We start from the raw sequence: 21,353 nt of genomic DNA on the forward strand, positions 1-21,353 counted from the left end.
ACAATAATGATTACACATATTTATTTATATGTTACAGTGTGATGTTTCTTTTTGTTTTATAACTTATTTTGTTGAGTATGTCACTACGTAACCTGAGCTGGCCTGGGCTAGTTATGTAGCCCAGGTTGTCTTCAAACCCATGGTCCTCTCACTTCCACCTCCCAAGAGCTAGGATCGTAGGTGGACACCACCACACACACTCACAGTGTGCTACACAAATCGTGATGAACAGCTAAGGGGAATCGACACTGACGTCACCTCACACATTTGTCATGTACTTATGCTTGTGGCATTTAAAAGCTTCTGTGCTCATTTAAAACTTACAAGTAAACCTTAACTCTCAGGAGAAGTTTTAGATTTACAAAAGGTCACCAAGTGTGCTGTTGTGAATATCTTAACATTTTTTGTGGCACACTTAACATGACTAATTAATAATGATACATCAACATCAAATAAAGACCATATTTTCTTTTGTTTCTCTTTTCTCATTTTTTTTTTACATTTGTCTATTTGTCTGTGTGTGTTCCATGTATGTATGTGGATGTCGGAGGACAATTTTCAGGAGTTGGTGTTCTCTTTCCACTATTTGGGTCTCAAGGAACATCAGGCTTGTGGCAAGCACCTTTATTGCTGAACTCTGTTTTGTTTAAAACAAACAAAAAATCTTTTATGTACTTATTGTCCAGGGTGGAGGAGTGTGTGTGTGTGTGTGTGTGTGTGTGTGTGTGTGTGTGTGTTTGTGTGTGTGCTTTCGCCCAGGAGTGGAGGGGCACATGTGTGTGTGCAGGGGTGTACCTGTGAAGGTTAGAGGGCAGCATTTGAAAGTCAGTTTTCTCCATCCACCACGTGAGCCCCAGCATCAAATTCTGTCCTTCATCAGGCTTGGTGGCAGGTTCCTTTCCTTGCTGGCCCAAACTAAAGCCCATGGGGTTTATCTTACGTTCTTTTTCTCATCTGGGATCTCATCTAGAATACACATTCTATTGAGTTGCATGTGCAAATTATTCAGCATATTTAAAACAGAGATAGCATTTGCTCTAGTAACTCAAAATTTTGCATACATTTAAGACACTTGATCATGATCCCACACAGCTTCGCAAGGACGTTCACTGCCGTATTCTTCACAGCAGCCTAATTATTGGATGATCTACAAGGAAATGTCGGCACAGACAGACAGACAGCAAAGTGCTTTTCAGCCTTACAAAAGAAGAAATCCAGCTACCTGCTACACATGGGGGACTCCCGCTAATGAAGTAAGCCAGTCACAGGAGAACCAATACTGTGACATTCCATGGTGATGGAGTATCTAAAATACCATAGAAAGCAGAAAGGATGAGATTGCCAAGCTGGAGGGGCATGAGGGATGCGGACTTCTTGTTCAATGTTTAGAAAGGTAAAAAAAATGCAAACCTTTCTCAAAGGACTTCTAAACAAGTCACTTCAGTTCCCCCTTTGGGTAGGGTTTTCCCTGTAGCGACAGTACATTGATTTTTAAGGGTGTAAAAATGCTCGCTGTCTTTCACAAGAGCAAGAATGATGGTCGACAGCATCCGGCTGAATGGCATTGTGGGCCCGGGACCCTCCACACCTGTCTCGCGCTCTTCCCAGGGCCTGTAGAGTCAGGGCAGGTCCATATTTAGAAGATCAAAAGACAGCAAAATCAAAACACCTGGTAAAAGAGACAAAACCATGTCTGAGGGGCACTCCTGGAATCTCCATGGGCCCCAGGGGAGGGCTGGGAACCTGGACCTGGTCTGTCAGCAGCAGGCATCGCGGTCCGGCTCGCTTCATTCCATCTAGGGATCAGTCCTGAGGTGGGCCTGCTTGGGAGGAAGTAATCAATTATATCACCTCAAGTGTGTTGCTTCTGTCAAAACGACGCTGTGGAACTGATCGCTATCAACATGTTTCTAGGGCCACTGACTTTGTTTATAGTTTTGTTCATTGACTTAGAAAATTTTACGGTAACGTGATATCCAGTCACTGCTCCAGGTGAAGTTCAAGGGCTCTGACATACGATTTAAAATCTACTCAAGGGCCATGATAAAGCCTGTCGATGGATGAATTTCTAGTTCTCACCTCTAGCCTTTTTGATTTCTTAAAATGAACAGTCCTTGAGCTGTGTCATGATGGGATTCGTGGGAGATTCATTTTGAATGAAACATCCCCAGAAAACTATGTAGCTCTTTTTCGGTGTGGAGACTAACTCTGACTTTCACATGAAAAGATATCATTGCACAAGCCTTTCTGGCATGGCTTTTATAGGACACCATTCTGAGGCTTTAGAGGTCTTTAATATCTAAATACATTTATAGTCCTATATGAAAGAAAGCTTATGGCACTAACTTTCCCAGTTATATACATTAAAACTTAATTCTTCAGCCATATAGGAATTCTCATGAACACATGCAGAACAGGATTGAAGGACCTGAGACTCTCCACCTCTCTAGACTCGTTTAATTGGCAATGACTGTTCATACGGAGGTTCTTGTTTTATTCTGGGAAACCCAAAGAATTCATGTTTAAAAAACTTGAAATAAAAAGTACAATGAGACTCCAGATCTTGGCTACAGACTTTGTTGTGTTTTTATAATTGTGCGTCCAAGTCACCACAACCTTGGTCAGCATGCACTCTCCACAATTCCCTGAAGTTCTTGGAGCCTGTGAGCATTAATGTACCTCTTTCTACCCGTGATAACTCACTGTACAATCTCACACAGACCGTCTCATGGTGCCTGCACTCTCTTATGTCTCATTTTCTGGTTGTACATATTTAGGGGGTCCAGCGTGATGGTTGGTTTCATGTACACACTGTGCAATATCGGAGTCAGGGTAACTGGCACACCCAACCTCTTAAACATTGTTTAAGCTGCAGCGACAGAGACGATGCCTGCAGGAACAGAATTCCCGCCAGGCTGTGGCCTGAGCTGCTGGGCCACCTCGAAGCAGGCTGGTAGCTGCTGTGCTGCAGTTTCTGGCTGAAATAGCAGTGGATTAAGGCGCAGCCACTGTGCCCAAGATAAAAGTCTCATGACTTTTCCTCAACACACGGTTTTTGAAGTTCACCTGCATAGCAGCAGCGAGCCATGGCTCACTCTTGAGATCACTGGCTCTTAGGACTTCATGCTCCAAATTGCCAGCCTTTGTTAAGTCAGCCTCTTGTTGGTCCGTGTTTGGTTAGTACAAAGCCACCTTGTGGAAATATATTTTTAATTGTTTGGGGTGTCTGTGGGATTTCTGGGCCATAATGGGCCTGGGTTGAATGGTTTAGGATATCTGCATTGTGGGGAGACTCTGCCAGCTGTCTGTGCTCAGGAGTTCAAGTCCTTCATTTTGCCAATATTAATCATTGTTCATTACAACAAATTGGCCATTCTATTGACTACAAAAATCTCTGCTTTAATTTACATTTTCCTAGTGATCAATAACACTTGTCCCACACATTTCATTTAATGGACAAACTAACATATATATTGTTGCTAGATGTCTATAAAGCAGTTTTCAAGCAGGTAATGTCTATAAAAGAATTTTCACATTCGAGGACACTCCTTCCAATCTGTTGTTTACCTGTCCTGTGGTGGGGTTTGTTTCCATTTCAGATGTTTAATTGTTAGTTCTAGCCTTCTTTGTTTGGGTTTTCTGGTTGTACATATTTAGGGGGTCCAGCATGATGGTTGGTTTCATGTACACACTGTGCAATAGCGGAGTCGGGGTAACTGGTACACCCAACCTCTTAAACATTGTCCATTTCCTCATGCTGGGAGCTCTTGGATGCTTCCTTGTTAGTCATTTGCAAAGCACATGTTAAATCATTGCTAATTGTACTTGCCCTTCTGTGCTGTATACCACTAGAGCCATTTCTTCCAGAGAACTGACTTAAGTACTATAACCAGATGCTGTTTTATCTTGGGCACAGTGGCTGCGCCTTAATCCACTGCTGTTTCAGCCAGAAACTGCAACACAGCAGCTACCAGCCTGCTTCGTGGTGGCCCAGCAGCTCAGGCCGCAGCCTGGCGGGAATTCTGTTCTTGCAGGCACCGTCTCTGTCGCTGCAGCTAAAGGGAGCTTTAACAAAATCCCTCTCGCTCTATTTATAAATAAGCCTTGAGATTCAAAGGCTGGGGTGAAAACCTGTGAGCTCAGCGAGGTTGACAAGCAACTAGCTGACCTTCTCTCCTTGCTGGCGGCTCCCAAAAGCCTGTCCTTCCGCTCTGCCAAAACAAACAAATCCCAGTGCCACTCAAAATCTCTCCCTACTACTTCCAGGACATCTCTCTCTTCCAGATGCCCTCGGATGCTCTATGATTACTTTCTGTCAACTAGTTGCTAACTCAGCCTCCTGACCCAAGGTTAATTTTATCTAATTAACACAGATGCTAACGCAGACTTCACAGTGTGAACAAATCCCCCCAACAACCAGAGCCCTTTGGTTTTCCCTCTTTGGCTCCTCCTTAGTTAGCAGTGGCCACAGTGTCAACTTCTATGAAATCAATGTTTTAAGCTTCTACCTGTGAGATCATGGTGTTTTTTTGTCTTCCCATGTTCTATTTCCCTTAATATATAATACCACCTCATTCGACCCACATTGCCACAAATGACAGAATTTATCCTTTGGTGGTTGAGTAATACTCCAAATGTATGTTATCACATTTTCAAGATCTATTTTTCTAACAGTGGACACCTAGTTTGATCCTGCGTTTTAGCTATTGTGAGCATCACTGCAGCAAAGAACAGTATACGGGTCTACCTAGCTGACATTAATTTTATTTACTGTGGGAAGACACTGGCTAGAACTGGTGGGTGGGATAGGCATTTTGTTACAATGGTAATTTTATTATACTAAGCTTTTTAAGGATCCCCTACACTGTTTTTATCAGGGCCCTAAGTTACCTTTATATATATATGACATATACAGTAATATCATAATGCATATAATAAGCAGCAATATTATATAATATATAATATGATAAAGCAGTAACATTATGGTTTATAATATAATTATATAATCATTATTTTATATAATCATTATTTTATATATAATTATGTATCATTATATATAATTACATAGACATATATTATTATATATATAAACAATAATATAATAAGTGTATATATACACACATTTTATATATGTATATATATTATATATATGCATATGACTTCTCCTTTGTTTGCATCTGGTCCACATTTCTTTTTGTTGTTGCTGTTGCTGTTTTGCTTATAATCATTCAACCCAGGGTGGGAGGAAATCTCACTATAGATTTTAGTTTCTTTTCCTGATCCTGAACAGTTTTACATTTACACATTGGCCACTTTTATATCTGCTTTTGAGAAATGTTTATTCATGTCATTTGTTTATTTTTAAGCAGATTGGCTCATATCCTCCACCCCTGTCGAGTTGTTAGAATGCTTAGGCTACTCAGGACATCACTCCCTTGTCCGAGAGATACATCGCAGAGCTACTCCTCCGACTGCCTCTTGCCTCCACTGACGCACATCTGCCCTGCCGCAGTCTTCTAGTTTGGTTTAAATCCCTCTCTCTGCTTCAGCTCTTGACAATTGTGCATTTATAAAACTCATTGCCTGTGGTGACTGCTTGTTTAATTTGGAACTTTGAAGGAACTTCCTTTTTAAATGGCTTCCCACTGAAAGCCCTGTATCTTTAGTTGCTATGACAATCGACTTTCTCCACCAGTGTTTACGTATTTCTAACAGTGAAAGGACCGAGTAGATGCCATAACAGGCTGCTCAGTCTTCTCTGAGATCAGGCCTGAGTTAGCAATTCATTTTCCTGAGACTTGGGCAAGCAGTTTCTGGGAGGGCCATGAACAAAAGACATAGTCCTTGCAGTAGCTCCCTTTCTGCACGTACTCTGACTGCTCAAGGTTCAGACAGTTGTTTACTGTCTGGGACCCCTCACCAACTTAGAGCTACTTGCATGGGTCAAAGTGAACGTGTGAGGCCAGCCAGCCCCCATAGCAGCTCAAGGACAGAGCCTGGGACTTGTCCAGGCCTGCTCCAAAATGATAACTGTAACCCCCAACCAGTAAATTGGAAGGTTACACACTCTCACCCAATCATATGATGTCAAGACTTGTACCACCCTGCTTGCGGTTTTTCCCTTTAAAAGCCCCTCACCCCGAGAGCTCAGGGCCGTCCTCCTCCACCACTGTGTTGAGTGTTGGACACAGACCAAGCCCAGGCTTGCTTGTTATCAATAAACCCCTGTGTGTTTTGCATCGGATATCGGCTCTGTGGTGGTCTTGCTCGGGGGTCTCGCAATGCAGCCATGACAACAGCTGTTTCAAAGTTCTTGTTGTTACTCCTAACATCTGTGACCTCTTGGATGATTTTCTATTGGCGCTTTTCCTTGTAATCTTGAGCAACTTTCCTTCTTATATACATGCCTAGAAATGTTTCATGTGTATGCTGTTTATTATGGATAACTTGTTTTACCCCAATCCCATCTATATTGGTATTGACTTCAGGGCCTCACACAAGCTGGGTAAGTAGGTGCTCTGTGGCTGAGCTACATCCTAAGCCCAGGTTCTCTTTCTTAAGGGAAAGCTGATTTTTGTTGTAAGCAGTCATTTTCACTCCCAGTGACTCATTTTAAACTTGTGAATATTTGTTATTATCATTTTGTTCTGAGGTAAGATCTCACCATATAATGCAGACTAGGTTCAAACCTGTGATTCAAGAACTCACATCCTCAGCAGGAGCTCAAGCTTGGCAGCCATTTCCCGTAATTACCACTTTTCAGATGCCCCTCTCTATATCCCTCTCTGTTTTCACAAGCTCTTTAATTTAAAAGGTCCAAATCAAATCAGACATTGTAACGGGCCATGCCTTTTTTTAAGACCCCCAAAAGCACAAGCAAAAGAGAAAAATAGACAAATGGGTTTATGTCATCCTCAAATAATCACATTTTCAGTCATTAAATCTGTTCTGTTTAAAGACAGGTCTTGCTACGTAGCTATGGCTAGCCTGACCCTGTCTACATAGACCAGGCTGGCCTCAAACTTTCAGGGATCCTCCTACCTCTGCCTCCATGTGCTAAGATCACAGCCTGAGCCACCACACCTGGTACAGTCAGTGGTTAAATCGTCATAGAGATTTTTTTTTTCAGTTCCCCTCACAGGCAAAGTATTCAACAGTCTGCTTTGAAACTACCAGCACCTTTGATGGGCAGAACATCCTTCAGGACATGATGACTACCCAGACAGGACCTGGCCTTACAGCTTCATGCTTCCTTGAGATGGCACCTTTTAAATCTCTACAAAGATAAGCAATCCCAAAGAAGATGCTGATGCCATCACATGGCCTTCTAGAACTTCTGAGCGATAATATTTGCAAGCATATTGTGAATTCAGAATCTTTCAGCTTCCTGCTCCTGGTGCCATGCATTCCCTGTCATTATGGACATCTAATTCTCTGGAACTGTAAGCCAAATAAAAACTCTTCCTTAAGTGGGTTTTGATCATGGTATTCATCTCAGCACCAGGAAAGTGATTACAACATCCACTACTCCCTGCCATTGTTTATCTAGAGCAGAGTCCCAGCCTGCACACACTTGCTGTTCCCTCTGCCTGGGGTGATCTCACCCTGTATATCCATATGGGCAGATCCCACATGTTCTGCACATGGTACCAAATCTCTGTGCTTCCTCCTCCCTGCCCATACTTCTAATTCCCTTTCTCCATTTGTTTGTTTGTTTTTAAAGACAGGATCTCCCTGCAAAGCTGTGGCTAGCCTAAAATTCACTATGTAACCAGGCTGACCTTGAACTTGCTGGGAGCTGCTTCTCCCTCTGCCCCTGAAGTACTGAACGTGTGCCACCATGTCTGACTTGTTAGACTGTGTTGCTACAACAGAATACTTCAGGCTGGATAATATCCAAGAAGAAAATGATTCCTCATGGTTTTGGTGCTTAGAAAGTATTGTATCAAGAAGCTGGCCCCTGCCTGGCAAAGACCTTCTTGCTATGGCAGGAAGCTAGAGGATGGTGGAGAGCAAGACAGGGCTGTCCTCACTTCTAAAACAAATCTACTGTTGTGATAAGGACACTAACCGGAGGCCCAGACCTCAGTGCCTGGTCTGCTCTTCCATGTCTCACCTCTCAGCAGCATCACACTAGAGGACGTGCTCCAGCCACGACACCTTTTCTGCTTCCCTTTCTTCCCTAGCGCTCGTCACCGCGTGCCATCTGTGGACTTTCTTGTTGACAATGGTTTGCTGCATGGTCAGTCTTCACAAACAGACCCCAAGGGCAGGGATTGGATCTGCTCCTTTGCTGCTATAGTTCTGCTACCCAAGACATGTCTATGGGGAAGTGGAGGCTCCAGAAAGACTGTTGAATTAATGGAGCAAAACATTTTCAAGCTGGACTTGGTATTCCAAGCCTGTAATCCCAGTTGCTAAGGATGCTGAGGTAGGGAGATTATAAGATTTAAGGTCTGCCTGGGCTATATAGGGAGTTGAAGGTCTCTCTAGGCAATTTAGTGAGTGAGGCCTGTATCAAAAGTATAATAAGATAGGGATGGTGTCACAGGCCTTTAATTCCAGTACTTGGGAGGCAGAGGCAGGAGGATTTCTGTGAGTTCAATGGCCAGCCTGGTCCACAGAGTTGGTTTCAGACCAGCCAGGTCTACATAGTGAGACCCCACTGATAGATAGCAGACAGATAGATAGATAGATAGATAGATAGATAGATAGATAGATAGATAGATAGATAGATAGATAGATAGAAAAAGGGTTGGAGATGTAGCTTAGTCGGCACTAGAAAGGGGGTGGTGTACCAGGCTTTTTCTTTGGGGACACCAACCAGCTCCCAAATCATAACATGGAGATTTCTTATTAGTTATGAATGCTCAGCCTGGCTTAGGCTCCTTCCTGGCTAGCTCTTTTAACTTAAATTAACCTGTTTCTCTTTATCTACCTTTTGCCTCTGGGCTTTTTACCTTTCTTTCCTTCTCCTTGAACCTAGATTTCTCCTCCTATTAATCTCCCTGCCTTCTAGCCCCACCTATCATTTTTCTGCCTAGCTATTGGCAACTCAGCTCTTTATTAGACCAATCAGCTGCTTCAGGCAGGCAAGGTGAAACAGATGCAACACATCTTCAAATAATTAAACACACATTCTTACATCATCAAACAAATGCAGCATAAACAAAAGTAACACACCTTTACACAGTTAAAGTAATATTCTGCAGCATAAACAAATATAACACATCTTTGCCTAGTTAATATAATAGTCCACAACATGGCACAGAACTCGGATGACCATTTCCGTATTTGATCTATAACAGTTCTGTGGGTGGGGAGCTCACTGTCATCATTCTACTAGTGGGGAACCACACTCAGGGCGATCACAGGACAATCTAAGTCATCTAGTCAACCTCAAGGACAGCAATCAAACCCCAAACCCGTGATTCTGGTTCTAGGGATCTCTGTGGCACTACATTTCAGTGCCCTAAAGCTGAGTGTGGATTCCAGTCGTCGGCATCTCCAGTCCAGAAGACAAACACAGACACCAACAAGAGGAGAGTGTTCGGATGGATTCATTCTTGTCGTCTACTTCAAACTGAGCTGAGTCACCAATACAACATTAGCCCTTTTCTATTTTGTTCTTAACAATTCTTGTTATGTTGTCTCTGTCATGTGTGTGTGTGTGTGTGTGTGCTGTATATATGTGTTCATGTGGGTGTGTACAGTGTGTGCTTGTACATGTGGAAGCCAGAGGCGGATGTCATGTGTTTTCCTCAACCACTCTCCACCTTCACTTTGAGACAGGGTCTATCACTAAACCTGAAATTCATCGATGAGCTACACCTGGCCCCCAGTGCACATTACAGATGCATACTGCCATGCCTGACTTTTATGTGGGTGTTGGGGATCAAACTCAGCTCCTCATGCTGTGTGGCAAGCACTTTCCTGACTGGACCAGCTCCCTAGCTCTACACTATTTGTTGTTGTTTGTTTGTTTTTGAGACAGGGCCTCACTATGTAGCCCAGGCTGGCCTGCCGCTCACAGAGTTCCTCTGCCTCGGCCTCGGCAGTGCTGGGGTTAAAGTTGTACTCCACTACACCCAGCAGTCTTTAACATCTTAAATGACTTCTTGTCAGATACTTAGTTGCCACAAAAAAAGAAAAGAAAAGGAATGAGGAGGAGGAGGAGGAAAAGGAGGAGGTGGAGGAAGAGACTAAGACAGTGTGACAGACATTTGCAATTGAGTTGGATTTATGTAAATTGACCTTGATAATGTGTATCAATCATTTTAGGAACTTACAGGAAAATATTGATGTTCCCCAGAGAAGAGAGCCTGTCCCCAAACTCCACCATCAGTTCCTGAGTGTTTCTTGCCCTGTCAATTTCAGCCTTTCTAGCCTCACAGTCATGTGAGCCAAGGACTTAAAAAACAAAAGAAACAAAACAAAAAAGCATCTGAACTAGAAAAAAAAAAAAAACCCTTCTCTGTACCTTTGTATTGTTCACACATAAACATGACACACACATGTGCACATATATGCATGCAAAGGTGGCCTTATACCCCAATAGGCCCATTTTATGTTGTAAATGTGTTGACAACACCCTTCCTGAGCACCCTAGGTTAGCAACACACTAGAAGACAGCAAGCCACCCTTAGGTGGCTACTGGGAGCTCAGGTCACTGTCCAGTATCATAAAAACTAGTCCCTGGGTATTTGAGTGCAAGAAAAGGACAAATTCAAAATCAAAACCATGGCTCCTACTGAATGCTACTGTTTTCACAGCATTGTAGTAAAAAAGCTGTAAGTTGGAGTGTGCATGTGTGCATACATACACATGTCTCCCACTGCTTCTGTTTCTCCAGGGAATACCCACTAATATGGACCCTTTCTGCATGGTGCTGTTTCTGGCCTGAACTGTCCAGAATTCCACAGTCCATTAAGTGGTCCAGGGATTAGGCTCTGGTGGGTCTGATGCTAGAATTACTCAGATAAAACCTCAGCCTGTCTGGCTGAGGCTTGATAAAGTATTGCTCCAGCCATTTGGTCATAGGGTCTTGATTGACAGTTGAATTGTCCTCCACAGTGGGATAGCCCACCATGGCAAATGTCCAATCAAAACTGGAGAATTTGCCATTTGTAACAGTGGACAGCTACAGAATGAGTTTCTTACTTAATTTAGACTTTCCCTTAGGAAACATTCAGAAAGCTATTGGTCACTGGGAATTGAAGTTCTATGTGTCTGGACTTTGGTGGATTATTTACCTTTTTGGACATATTTACCTTGTTTACTTTTGTTGGATATACTTACCTTTTTGAGAACAACTTGGAATTTATGTTCCCAGCCCAAGAAATCCTCAAATCCGACTGTGAGGTGTTACCAGCGAGCAGCCAGCTTTGACCTACAATCTATGACAAATTCCTGAGAATCACCTTGAATTCATTTCCCTGGCATTTGCACAAACTGACACGGGTCACTGGGGACACGGATTATTCTGTCATCGCTTGCTACTCCCTTGGTTCAGTGACCGCCTGGTGTAGCATTTCACAGACTCAAGGCACCTTGTCCTCATCAGAGAACTGGATTGCCAGGGTGTCCCAGCCATACCAGACAGTCATAGACATTTACATGAGGAACTGGAATGCTGGTAGCCACTGAATAACTAGCATCAGAGTAAGGACTACTGAACCCACCAGATGGGTTAGTGAACACACACTCTTCCATAGATTAACTGTGTATGTTATCAATACTCTTTTATTCAAACAGATTCAGTTTTGTCAGCACAGAAACCATAAGGCTTCACTAGTTGAAATGTGTCTAAAAGAGGTGATGATTTCAATGTGTTCACTGTACAGTGAGTTGTGTCTTATCCGCAAGTTACAGGTCCGAACTTCTGTCCTGAGTGGCTCATGAAACACAGAAACTGTCTGCTGTTTGAAACGCCACCTACAGTAAGGGTCACAGTGTGTCCTCCTGCCTCTGCCTCCAGAGTGCTGAGATTACAGGGGTGTGTTGACACAAAGCCACAGCTCTTACCTCAAAGGAAATGAGAGATAATTTATTATGGAGCTAAATATAAGTGAGCGTGGGCTCAGGTTGCCCCCAATAGCATGTTCCAACCTGACAGTAGCAGTTTCCTGAAGTCTCTATAGTAACAGAATAAAGGAACTCACAAATCAAAGTGTTTGAAAAATATATTTGCAGAAACACAGGTAGGCAGGTTGTCCAGTAAGGTAGAAAAATATTTTTATGGGTCTAAGGGGCTACTTGATGACATTCTTGGCCTTTGGGACAGTGGAAACTCAGGGTCTGTTTGTACATTCCCAAAGGATTTCCTTAATAATAAGTAATAAATGGCTGCTAAGGGGATAAAGTCTCAGATCTGGCTTCAGACCTGCCACATTCCAGCTCTCAACATCACAGAAGTTCTCACCAGTCAATCAACGCTGTGGAGTCTTTAAGGCAGGTGAGGCTTTGCCTTTTCTTCCTGGGAGCTTCAGTTCACAGGTGTCAGAGCATCCCAGGTGATGGAGGAGTCCTCTTGATTTACAGATTCACCAGCTGATTTATGAAAAAGCCCACAGGGTAACAGAACACTTGCTAAGTTTCAGACATTTCTCTCCAGGTTTCCATTCTGAAAATACTTAAACAGCCTCTCAATGCAGTCCACGGCTGTGTGAAATTCCCTAACAGTCTAAAAAAAAAAGTTATGATGAATAAGAATAGGAGCCTTGGCTGGTAAGCTAAGGGAAGTCAAGCCTGTGCAGTACAGGCCTCCATCTCGTTTATTTGTTCATTTAGGAGACTCACACTCCCAATAGTCTATGTGGTGTGACAGGTTTCAAAACGCTGGGCAAACTTCCAGCATCCTGTCTATCATGTCCCACTGATATCCTCAGCTCACCCTTATGCTAACTCTGATCTGTATATATATATATATTGAAACAGACAAAACAAAACATACAAGATGAATCGTCTCAACAATTGCCCCTTTGCATGTATTTTCTCGCATGTACTCCATTATCATGGTGCCTGTACCCTGAAATCCTTCTAAAACTCCTCACTGTCAAAGTTGAACGGCTGCCCTGCTCTATCCAAGTAACCCGTCACTGAGCCCATCCCAGACAGACACACATCCCACGCGTCTGCTCCATCTGTCCTGGAGGGATCTGTCTCTTGAGGAAAAGCCAGGGTGGGTCTGTTGACCTGACAATCTCCCAGAAGTTTCCCAGGGGCTCTCTCTGAAGGAGAGGCTGCCTGGATGACTGCATCCGGAGGGTCTAAGGCTTGCGGATAGATGGGCATCGGCAGGTTTTCAGAACCACAGGTGCAGCTGGAAAGGCTGCTGACCTCCTGCATGCTGTCACTGTGTTTCAGAGCAGGGTGCTGGTAAGCCTGGTAGGCCACTGTGGTGGTGATCACGGTCTGCAGGGCCTGGGTACCTGCTGGTGGCACTGGCAGGTACCTGCAGGGCCGCTCTGGGTTGTAATAAGGGCACGTGGTCACAGCCTGGCATTGCCCATAATCAACCCTCTCTTCAAGGCCAGGTTTCCCATGTGCAGGTTTCCAGCCATGATATTTAGCCGTGAAATCCAAGCTTCTCTCATAGCTGCCATATGAACTGACATTATATTGTAGTGAGTTTAGATGAACCCAGTCTGTGTCATCAGGGATACTGGAAGAATCTTTATACAGGGTGGGATATGGACTTGAACCTGTACCCACAAGACCTGCCAATTCATAGTTCCAAGGTGGCCTGGGCAAATAGATGCTTGGATTTGAGTATTTCTGAAAGGGTAGTGTTACATCTCCCTGAAAGGTGGTCAGGTCACAGGTGACTCTGTGAACATCAGAGTTTGGGAAGGAAGGGCAGGGCTGCCCTGTAATAGGGAAGCTGGCATCAGCAGTCACGTCAAACAGTTCTGGGGGTTCCGGGACAGGCATGTTGTTGAGGTTTCCACTGCAATCCTGAGTGCTTCCTACCTAAAAAAGGCACAAATACAGACACAGGACACACAACACATCCCATGACATATAATATGTAAATGATGTGAACATGGTTATCTAGAGCAACAGCCAACCACATAAATAAAATACACCTGCAGCTGGACTCTGTGTCATGAACCATGTCCTACTAAGGTTTACAATTTGGGCCTGGGGTCCAGAGGTTGCCAATGGATGTACTGAACAAGGAAGGTCTCTAATAGCCAGGCAGTGTGGGGTTGAGCAATGGATGTACCTGTTTTCATCCGTGTGCTCCTAAGAGTGGAGGCCCAGGAGACATGCAAACCTGCCTTCGAATCCTGTCCCTGTCCCTCCCAACCAAACTGGTGTTTTCTCTGGACCTGGATCAGCATTTTAAATACAGGGCTTAGATGTAGCCAGCTCTTCCAAGGGTTTCTGTAACCCTGGAATGCATGAACTCTCTGATCAGCGCTTGGTATGTGGGAGGGCTTGAACAATGTCAGGGGCTGCTCTGCTCATGCTCACTGCCTGCTTGGCTTGTTTTGGTGGAAATGCAAATTTGGTCAAGTTGACTAGGGAAAACTTATCTGTTCCTTCATAAACACTGCTACTAGTGCTTGGATCTTAAGTGCCCCCCAACAATCCATGTGTTTTAGGCTTGGTCCCCAGAGTGACACCATCAGGAGATGGTGGACTCTTAAAGTGGTGAGGTCTAGTAGGAGATTATCGGTCACTGGGGGTGTGTCCTCAGCAGAGGTATTGGGAATTGGTTCCCTCTTTTCTCTTTTGTTTCAGGTGATAGGGTAAAGAGTGTCTCCCATCATGCACTCCTCACTCCAAAGTGGGGCTCACTGGAACTGGACTGAAACTTCTAAAATCATGAACCCCAACAAACCTATCCTCTCTGCAAGTTTATTGTCTCAAGTATTTTGTTACAGTAAGAGAAAACTAACACAAAATGTGAAAAACCCTCTCAAGCATGCCCTATTAATTCAGTGTTGATAAGCACATGTAATAGTCTCTCCTAAGCACAATTTTGCTTTTTGAGGTTTCAGTTTTGGGTTAATAACCCCCATCCCACCCAGTGGAACATTTTGAAAATAAATAGCTCATATAAGTTTAAAATAACTTGAATTATAATGAATTGCTACAATTGTTCTTTTGTTTTAATTATTAATCCACTGGCATACTAGTTTACAAATTAAACTTTATCTTGGTGTGCCTGTGTAGGGAAAGCTACAGGATGTTCAGGGCAGCTTCAGAAACTCACTGAGAGATAATTGTGCTCTATATTTATCACTGTAGGACAACTGCCTACACACAACTCAGCAAGCATCCTGACGTCATCGCCTGGAGGACCACTTACCTATTTTAAAGAAGGGATTGGAGCCCTAAGCCAAGTGTTGATTTAATGACATTTGTTAGAGACATGTAATTTTCATACAAAATTAAACCTTTGCAATTGATACATGGCATTCATCTTTCAGTTAGCGGTCAGTTATCCCAGAAGTAAACACAGACCCTGGGTGGGTGGGTGGGGTCAGTGGCCATTACCTGAGACTCTCTGGAGCTCCTTTTCTGGGGTTGGTGGAAAGAGACCATCTGCCTCTTGAAGGCACTTCTTCTAGCTTCTGTCTCTGACTTACTCTCTGGTCTGGGGTGATCGTGAACCCCTTTGGCCTGTGTTAATGAAGACATTGGATTGTCTATCTGTTTCTCTAGAAGGAAGGCAGCTATGCTGGGACTTGGTCCAAACCAGACGATGCCTTTCCAGGATTGCCAAGTTGTTTGTTTGTTTGTTTGTTTGTTTGTTTGTTTTTAATGTTTCTTCAAAACTGCAAAGCATTATTCAAAATCAAACAGCATCAATACTAGACATCTTAGCTGGCTGTGGTAGTTCATGCCTGTTATCCCAGTATTTGGTAGGCTGAGGTAGGATGTTCACAGTATGTATGAGGCCATCCTGGGCTACATAGTGAGTTCTAGGCCTTCCTGGGCTATTTATCAGGACCCCATTTCTCAAAGAAAAAAAAAAAGCCAACAAGGACAATAGTTATCTTAAAAGGCAGTCGGCAACCCACTTATTCTCTCTAATCAGTGCGACTAGGTTCATAATCTGGCCCTTAAGAGAACACCAAGCCATGCAAGGTAGCACACTGCTGTGATTCCAGCACTCAGCTGGCTACGGCAGAAAGATCATGAGTTCAATGCCAGCTTGGGTTACCTAGCAAGTGCCAGGTCAGACTGAGTTGTGCAGCCCGACCCTGTCTGGGAAACAACAAAATCTAGTCAATAGCCTATCACTTGATTTCTAGGAAACTAGTGAGCTTACCGGGTATCTGTGGTTTAATCTCCAGGCCAGATAGCCGGCAGTTTGCTCCATGTTGTATGACAGAAATACTTAGTACAAATGGTGTTTTGACCTCACTTACCTGAAAAAATATTGCATTGCCATCAAGTCGCCAGAAGTTGGTGACAGGGTATCCACTGTGCCCTCGGCAAGGAACCAGCTCCAAAGCTGAGTGACAGTTGGGACAAGCTTTCTCTGCAAATCCCAGAAGGAGAAATGTTAAGCTCAACCCGCAGCCCGGAATCTTCTGAAGGGAGCGAGGGGACATCAGCTGGGAACGGAGAACCCAGGGCTCCAAAACCACCCTTCCCGAGCCGCTGTCCGGCCTCACTCTGCTGCTTCAGCCTGGCCTTGTCGCAGATGGCTGGCCGCAGCTGCAGGTGTGAGCCATCCTGCAGGGCACAGGCCTGTGCGCACACCACCACACCCAGGCAGGACTTCTTGAGGATGTGGCCATTGTGGTTGTTGGTGTTGCGCATGGCCCAGCCACTCAGGTGGCGCTGAGCCTTCTTCTCCTGGCTGCTGTAGATGAAGCGCACATAGCCATCAGGCCACTCCCGGAAGTGGTCAAAGTGGGCTGGTTCCTGGGAAAAGATGGTCCATAGAAGAGGGCTTAGGGAGCCAGAATCACAGCACCCTGCCTTTAACTTCCTCCAAGCACTGGAAGATAAATCATAACTCCAGAAATCTTCATAACCCCAAATTATTCTAGTATACAATTCCAGTCACCAGCCACATGCCTGACGGATCCTAAATAATACATGTAATAAATGTCCTTTTCTATATAATTTCAACATTAATTTCTTTTGAAGCAAGCTATTGTTTAGCCCAGGCTGACCTCACTATATAGCTGAGGGTGATCTTGAACTCTTAATACTCTACATTTTGAGTTATGTTAGGTTATGGGTTGGGTGTGTGCTGCCACCTCTTGGCTTTCTTCATGCACTGAAAGATGAGAGTGCATTTTAATTCCTGAACTTCACAGCTCAGCATTAAAGTCACCACAACGTATATACATGGTGTCAAAATATAAAATAAACATTCTGGTTTTGAAAAAGCTGTTTTTTTGCATCTACAGACAGCTCACCCTTTCTAGACAACAGTCCATATTTAAATTGATGGCCCAAATCCCCAAGATAGAGGACATGCTTCAAGTTAATCTCTTCCAGGAAAAATGGACACAGAGCACATCACAAAGGTAAGCTAACCACAAGGCTCGAATGACTAATTTCACATATTTTCTCCGAATGCATGAATTGAATGCAATTTTGGGACATTTTCTTATTTGCATAATCTCAGATGATATAAATCAAGACAAAATTAAACTATTTACAGCTGACTGGCTGCTCTAAAAATTAAAGCTTTCAACTATTTGCCACCATTCTTTAATTGAAGATTTATTTTATACTTGTTTCTAACGGTGTGTGTGTATGTCTGTGTGGGGTATGTGTACCTGAAATTAGGTTTCGTTGCCTCTAATATGCTGGCAGCATACACACACACACACACACACACACACACACACACACACACACACACACACACCCTATACAGGGTGACAGTAGATCTGAGGGAAATTTGAGGTTGTTATCTGGTTTCATCACTTGATGACAGGACAGTAGCCTGAGACAAACAAAAATTCAAGGTCTCTCTCAAGGTCATATAACCAGTTTGGCTCACTCACCCAGTTAGTCAGAAGGGTTAGAATGATAAGATTCTCCAGTGTGTGTGTGTGTGTGTGTGTGTGTGTGTGTGTGTGTGTGTGTGTGTGTGTGTGGTCAGGGAGGGAGAGAGAGAGAGAGATTGTTTTGTTATTGCTGTTTATGCCTCAGTGTGCCTGTCCATTCTCACATGTTTGATAAACTCCTGGTTAAGAATCAGACTCCCTAGGCCAGTGACATGAGGTAGCAGGTAAAGATACTTGCCATGCAAACCTGACCATCAAGTTAAAACTTGAATCCCATGGAAGAAAAAGAGAATTGACTCATGACCTCCACACAGACATCATGGCATGCACATGTCTGCATGTACATGTACACACATGACATCCACAAAAAAAAAAGCAGATTCCCAAAGAAAGTAAAAATGATTGCTGTTCACTCGGAAGTCTACACATTTTTGAGGCCATGTTCTTATTGCATCGTTGGGTTTGGTTCATTTCAAAACACAAGGTTAGATTGTTTCCTATGGAGACTCACAGCGACAGAAGACAGCAACAATGGGACATGTGTACTGTGGTCTATTTTCAGAACAGTTGCACCATGAGATGCTAAAGGAGGCAAGCTGAACACAAGCAAGTCAAACTCTCTACACATAGGTGCATAAAAATAATGCTGAACTCTACCAGAGGCTACACACCTTGCTCACACAACTCCGGTTTCTGAGTATTATCTGGCATGGCCTAGAGGCCACATAAATGCCAAGTCTCAAAGCCTGAACCAGGACTCCACTGGAAGGCCACCTTCACAAATACTAGGGAAGCAAATCTTCTCCAGCCCCTAAGGGTACATGTGCACACATGAATACTACACTATATACACACCACACACACACACACACACACTTGCAGGGCTGACTTGAAAGTCACTAGTTTTGATCCAAACACAAATTGCTGAGTTCATTGCCTGTACTTGGCTCTGATAATGAAGAACAAATTTACCTTGAGAGGGTGATTGCGTCACTGTTAGGGAAGTGAGTGTGGGACAAGGATGGCTTCACAGGTGGTGGAGGACTTTCAGTAAGTCACTCCAGTCTGGACATTGGTTTGAGATTCCAGTCCCCTCCTAGTGCTTGACTCGGCCATGAGAATCAGTAGTACTTACATTTGCTGAGTTTTCTCCAAAACTTTCAATAAGTGAGTAAGGAGTAAGACTTTTTGTTGTTTTGTTTTGAAATGAGGTTTTGTTAAAGAGTCCAGATTGGCCTTGGATTTGTGGCAATCCTCCTGCCTCAGCCTCCAAGAAAAAGAGACTGTTTCTGCGTTGGTTCAGAGAAGGAGAGAGAATACAGAGCTTGGCCTGACAACTTAGGAACATAGGTCTGTATTTTTGTAGATTTTAATGTGTTTCAGAGAGGTACAAGTAAATCACTCTAAGTAGAAACATCTCCAAACTGACCTCTGCTTTCTCTAGTGTCCAACTTCCCTCCATATCTGAAGAGCCTCAGAAGTGTGTATGTGTGTGTGTGTGTGTGTGTGTGTGAGAGAGAGAGAGAGAGAGAGAGAGAGAGAGAGAACTAAGGACCCTCAGAAGTGTGTGTGTGTGTGTGTGTGTGTGTGTGTGTGTGTGTGTGTGTGTGGTCTCAGCATGAATTAACTTGCAGCTTCCCCTTTGGCTGGACAGTGTCACATTTTACCCAAAGCACAGTATCTTCCTCACCTGAGGCATCTGCGGATCATTGATGTCCCACGTGAGTTTCATCCCATAGGAAAGCACAGAGTCTGCGTCCTGTGTGGTGTCTGCAGGCATCTGCAAGGGCCTCCAGGACTCTCTAACCAGGATCTTGAAAGAGAAAAACAAGGTGACTCCTTCCCCAAAATGAGAAGTAGGCTGAGAGAGGTGAGTGAAATGAGGAGGAGGAAAAGGAGGAGGAGGGAGGAGAAAGGTGGAGGAGGGGCAGAGAAAGACACACAGAGAGAGGGAGGGAGGGAGGGAGAGAGAGGGGGAAACAGAGAGGGAGAGAGAGGCAGAGAGGCAGACACACACACACACACACACACACACACACACACACACACACACACACATACACGGGGCGGGGGGGGGGAGGGGGGGGCAGTTGGCCCAGGTGAGTGCCCTGTCCTTGGCCGCGGTGCTGAAATCTCTCTCTCTAAACGCTAGCATCTTTAAGCAGGTTAAAGAGGACCCACTGCCGCGGCTCTGCCTCTCTACTGGATCACCTCTCCAGCACCTGCAGCCACAGCAGTCAGCAGCAGGCTTCTCTACCTAGGCAGAGCCAAGAACGCAGGGGCAAGTCAACATGAACTGCTGAGCGAAGGAAAACTGAAGCCGAGAAGCTGGCGACCGGGAGCAAGTAGAGCAGTTTAATTTATGCTGAAAACCAAAACCGACTGTGTGTCATCTTCTCTGCGGGTTCTGGAGAGGGCTTGGATTGAGGCTCTGGAAGCAAAGGTTTCCAGCCAAGTCTCTCCAGAGCTTTGCGCTGTGGGGAAAGTGAGAGAGACTGGAGAGCCAGCAGCCCGGGGGCCCCTGCAGCCTAGGGGCCAGCCTCCTTGGAGCTCTGGGTTCTTGGAGCAGTTGCGTTCTCGAGTCTGTGTTCTGTGGTTCGGTCTGAGAGTATGTTTAGCATCCCAGTGCGTTCTCAAGCCTAGGCTCACTTCAGGCTGGGGCAGTCCTGACCACCGGGAAAAGTCCTGGGAAGTGAATCTGGAGGTTGGGGTCAGATAACCCTGGGATAGACGGACAGGGAGGGAGGAGAGTCAACTCTGCCGCTGGAGCTCCCAGCCCAAAGAATGTCCTCCCTCTCTGCACCCGCTCATGCCTTTATGGCTCTCTCCCTCTCCGCTCTCCCTCAGCACCCATAGTTAAAGAGAGAGGCCAGGGGTTTGTGAGTTCTCAGTTGCCACCCATATGAACACCCTTGTTAAAACAGACTGTACTGCCACTGTCGCTACTACTCCTAGGAGATCACCTTTATCCTCAGCGGCTTTGGAGGACCCGAGAACGGTTGTCTAGAAGGCTGAAAGACCACCCCCCACCCCCACCCCAAACCTGAGGCGACTTCTCTCTTTCGTCTCTCTCTCTCTCTCTCTCTCTCTCTCTCTCTCTCTCTCTCTCTCTCTCTCTCTCTCTCTCTCTCTATCTCTATCTCTATCTCTATCTCTATCTCTATCTATCTCTCTCTCTTTTATTCTCTGCTCCTCTCATCTCCTCCCCTCCCCTCCCCTCCCCTCCTCGCTTGCTCGCTCGCCACTGCAGAGCGGGATCCCAGACCGTGAGCAAAGGTGGGCTTCCGAATCTCTTCCCCGTGCTTGCTTTGCAGCTGGCACTCTTCCACGGTCGGTCTTAGCCAAAACAAACGAATACATAAG

At 44.6% G+C, this 21,353-nt stretch overlaps 1 protein-coding gene across 1 annotated transcript; it reads right to left on the bottom strand.

The window, feature by feature from the left end:
* Window positions 1-13,038: 13,038 nt before the first annotated feature.
* Window positions 13,039-19,770, bottom strand: Gcm2 (glial cells missing transcription factor 2). The gene is made up of 5 exons (XM_006972801.2): window positions 19,681-19,770; window positions 16,635-16,887; window positions 16,386-16,498; window positions 15,508-15,633; window positions 13,039-13,971 (listed from the first exon to the last, which is right to left on the bottom strand). The coding sequence occupies exons 1-5, from the start codon at window positions 19,768-19,770 to the stop codon at window positions 13,039-13,041; spliced, it is 1,515 nt and encodes a 504-aa protein (XP_006972863.1).
* Window positions 19,771-21,353: the final 1,583 nt, after the last annotated feature.

This window comes from Peromyscus maniculatus, chromosome 5, assembly GCF_049852395.1.
Source record: "Peromyscus maniculatus bairdii isolate BWxNUB_F1_BW_parent chromosome 5, HU_Pman_BW_mat_3.1, whole genome shotgun sequence".
NCBI classification, from domain to species: domain Eukaryota; kingdom Metazoa; phylum Chordata; class Mammalia; order Rodentia; family Cricetidae; genus Peromyscus; species Peromyscus maniculatus.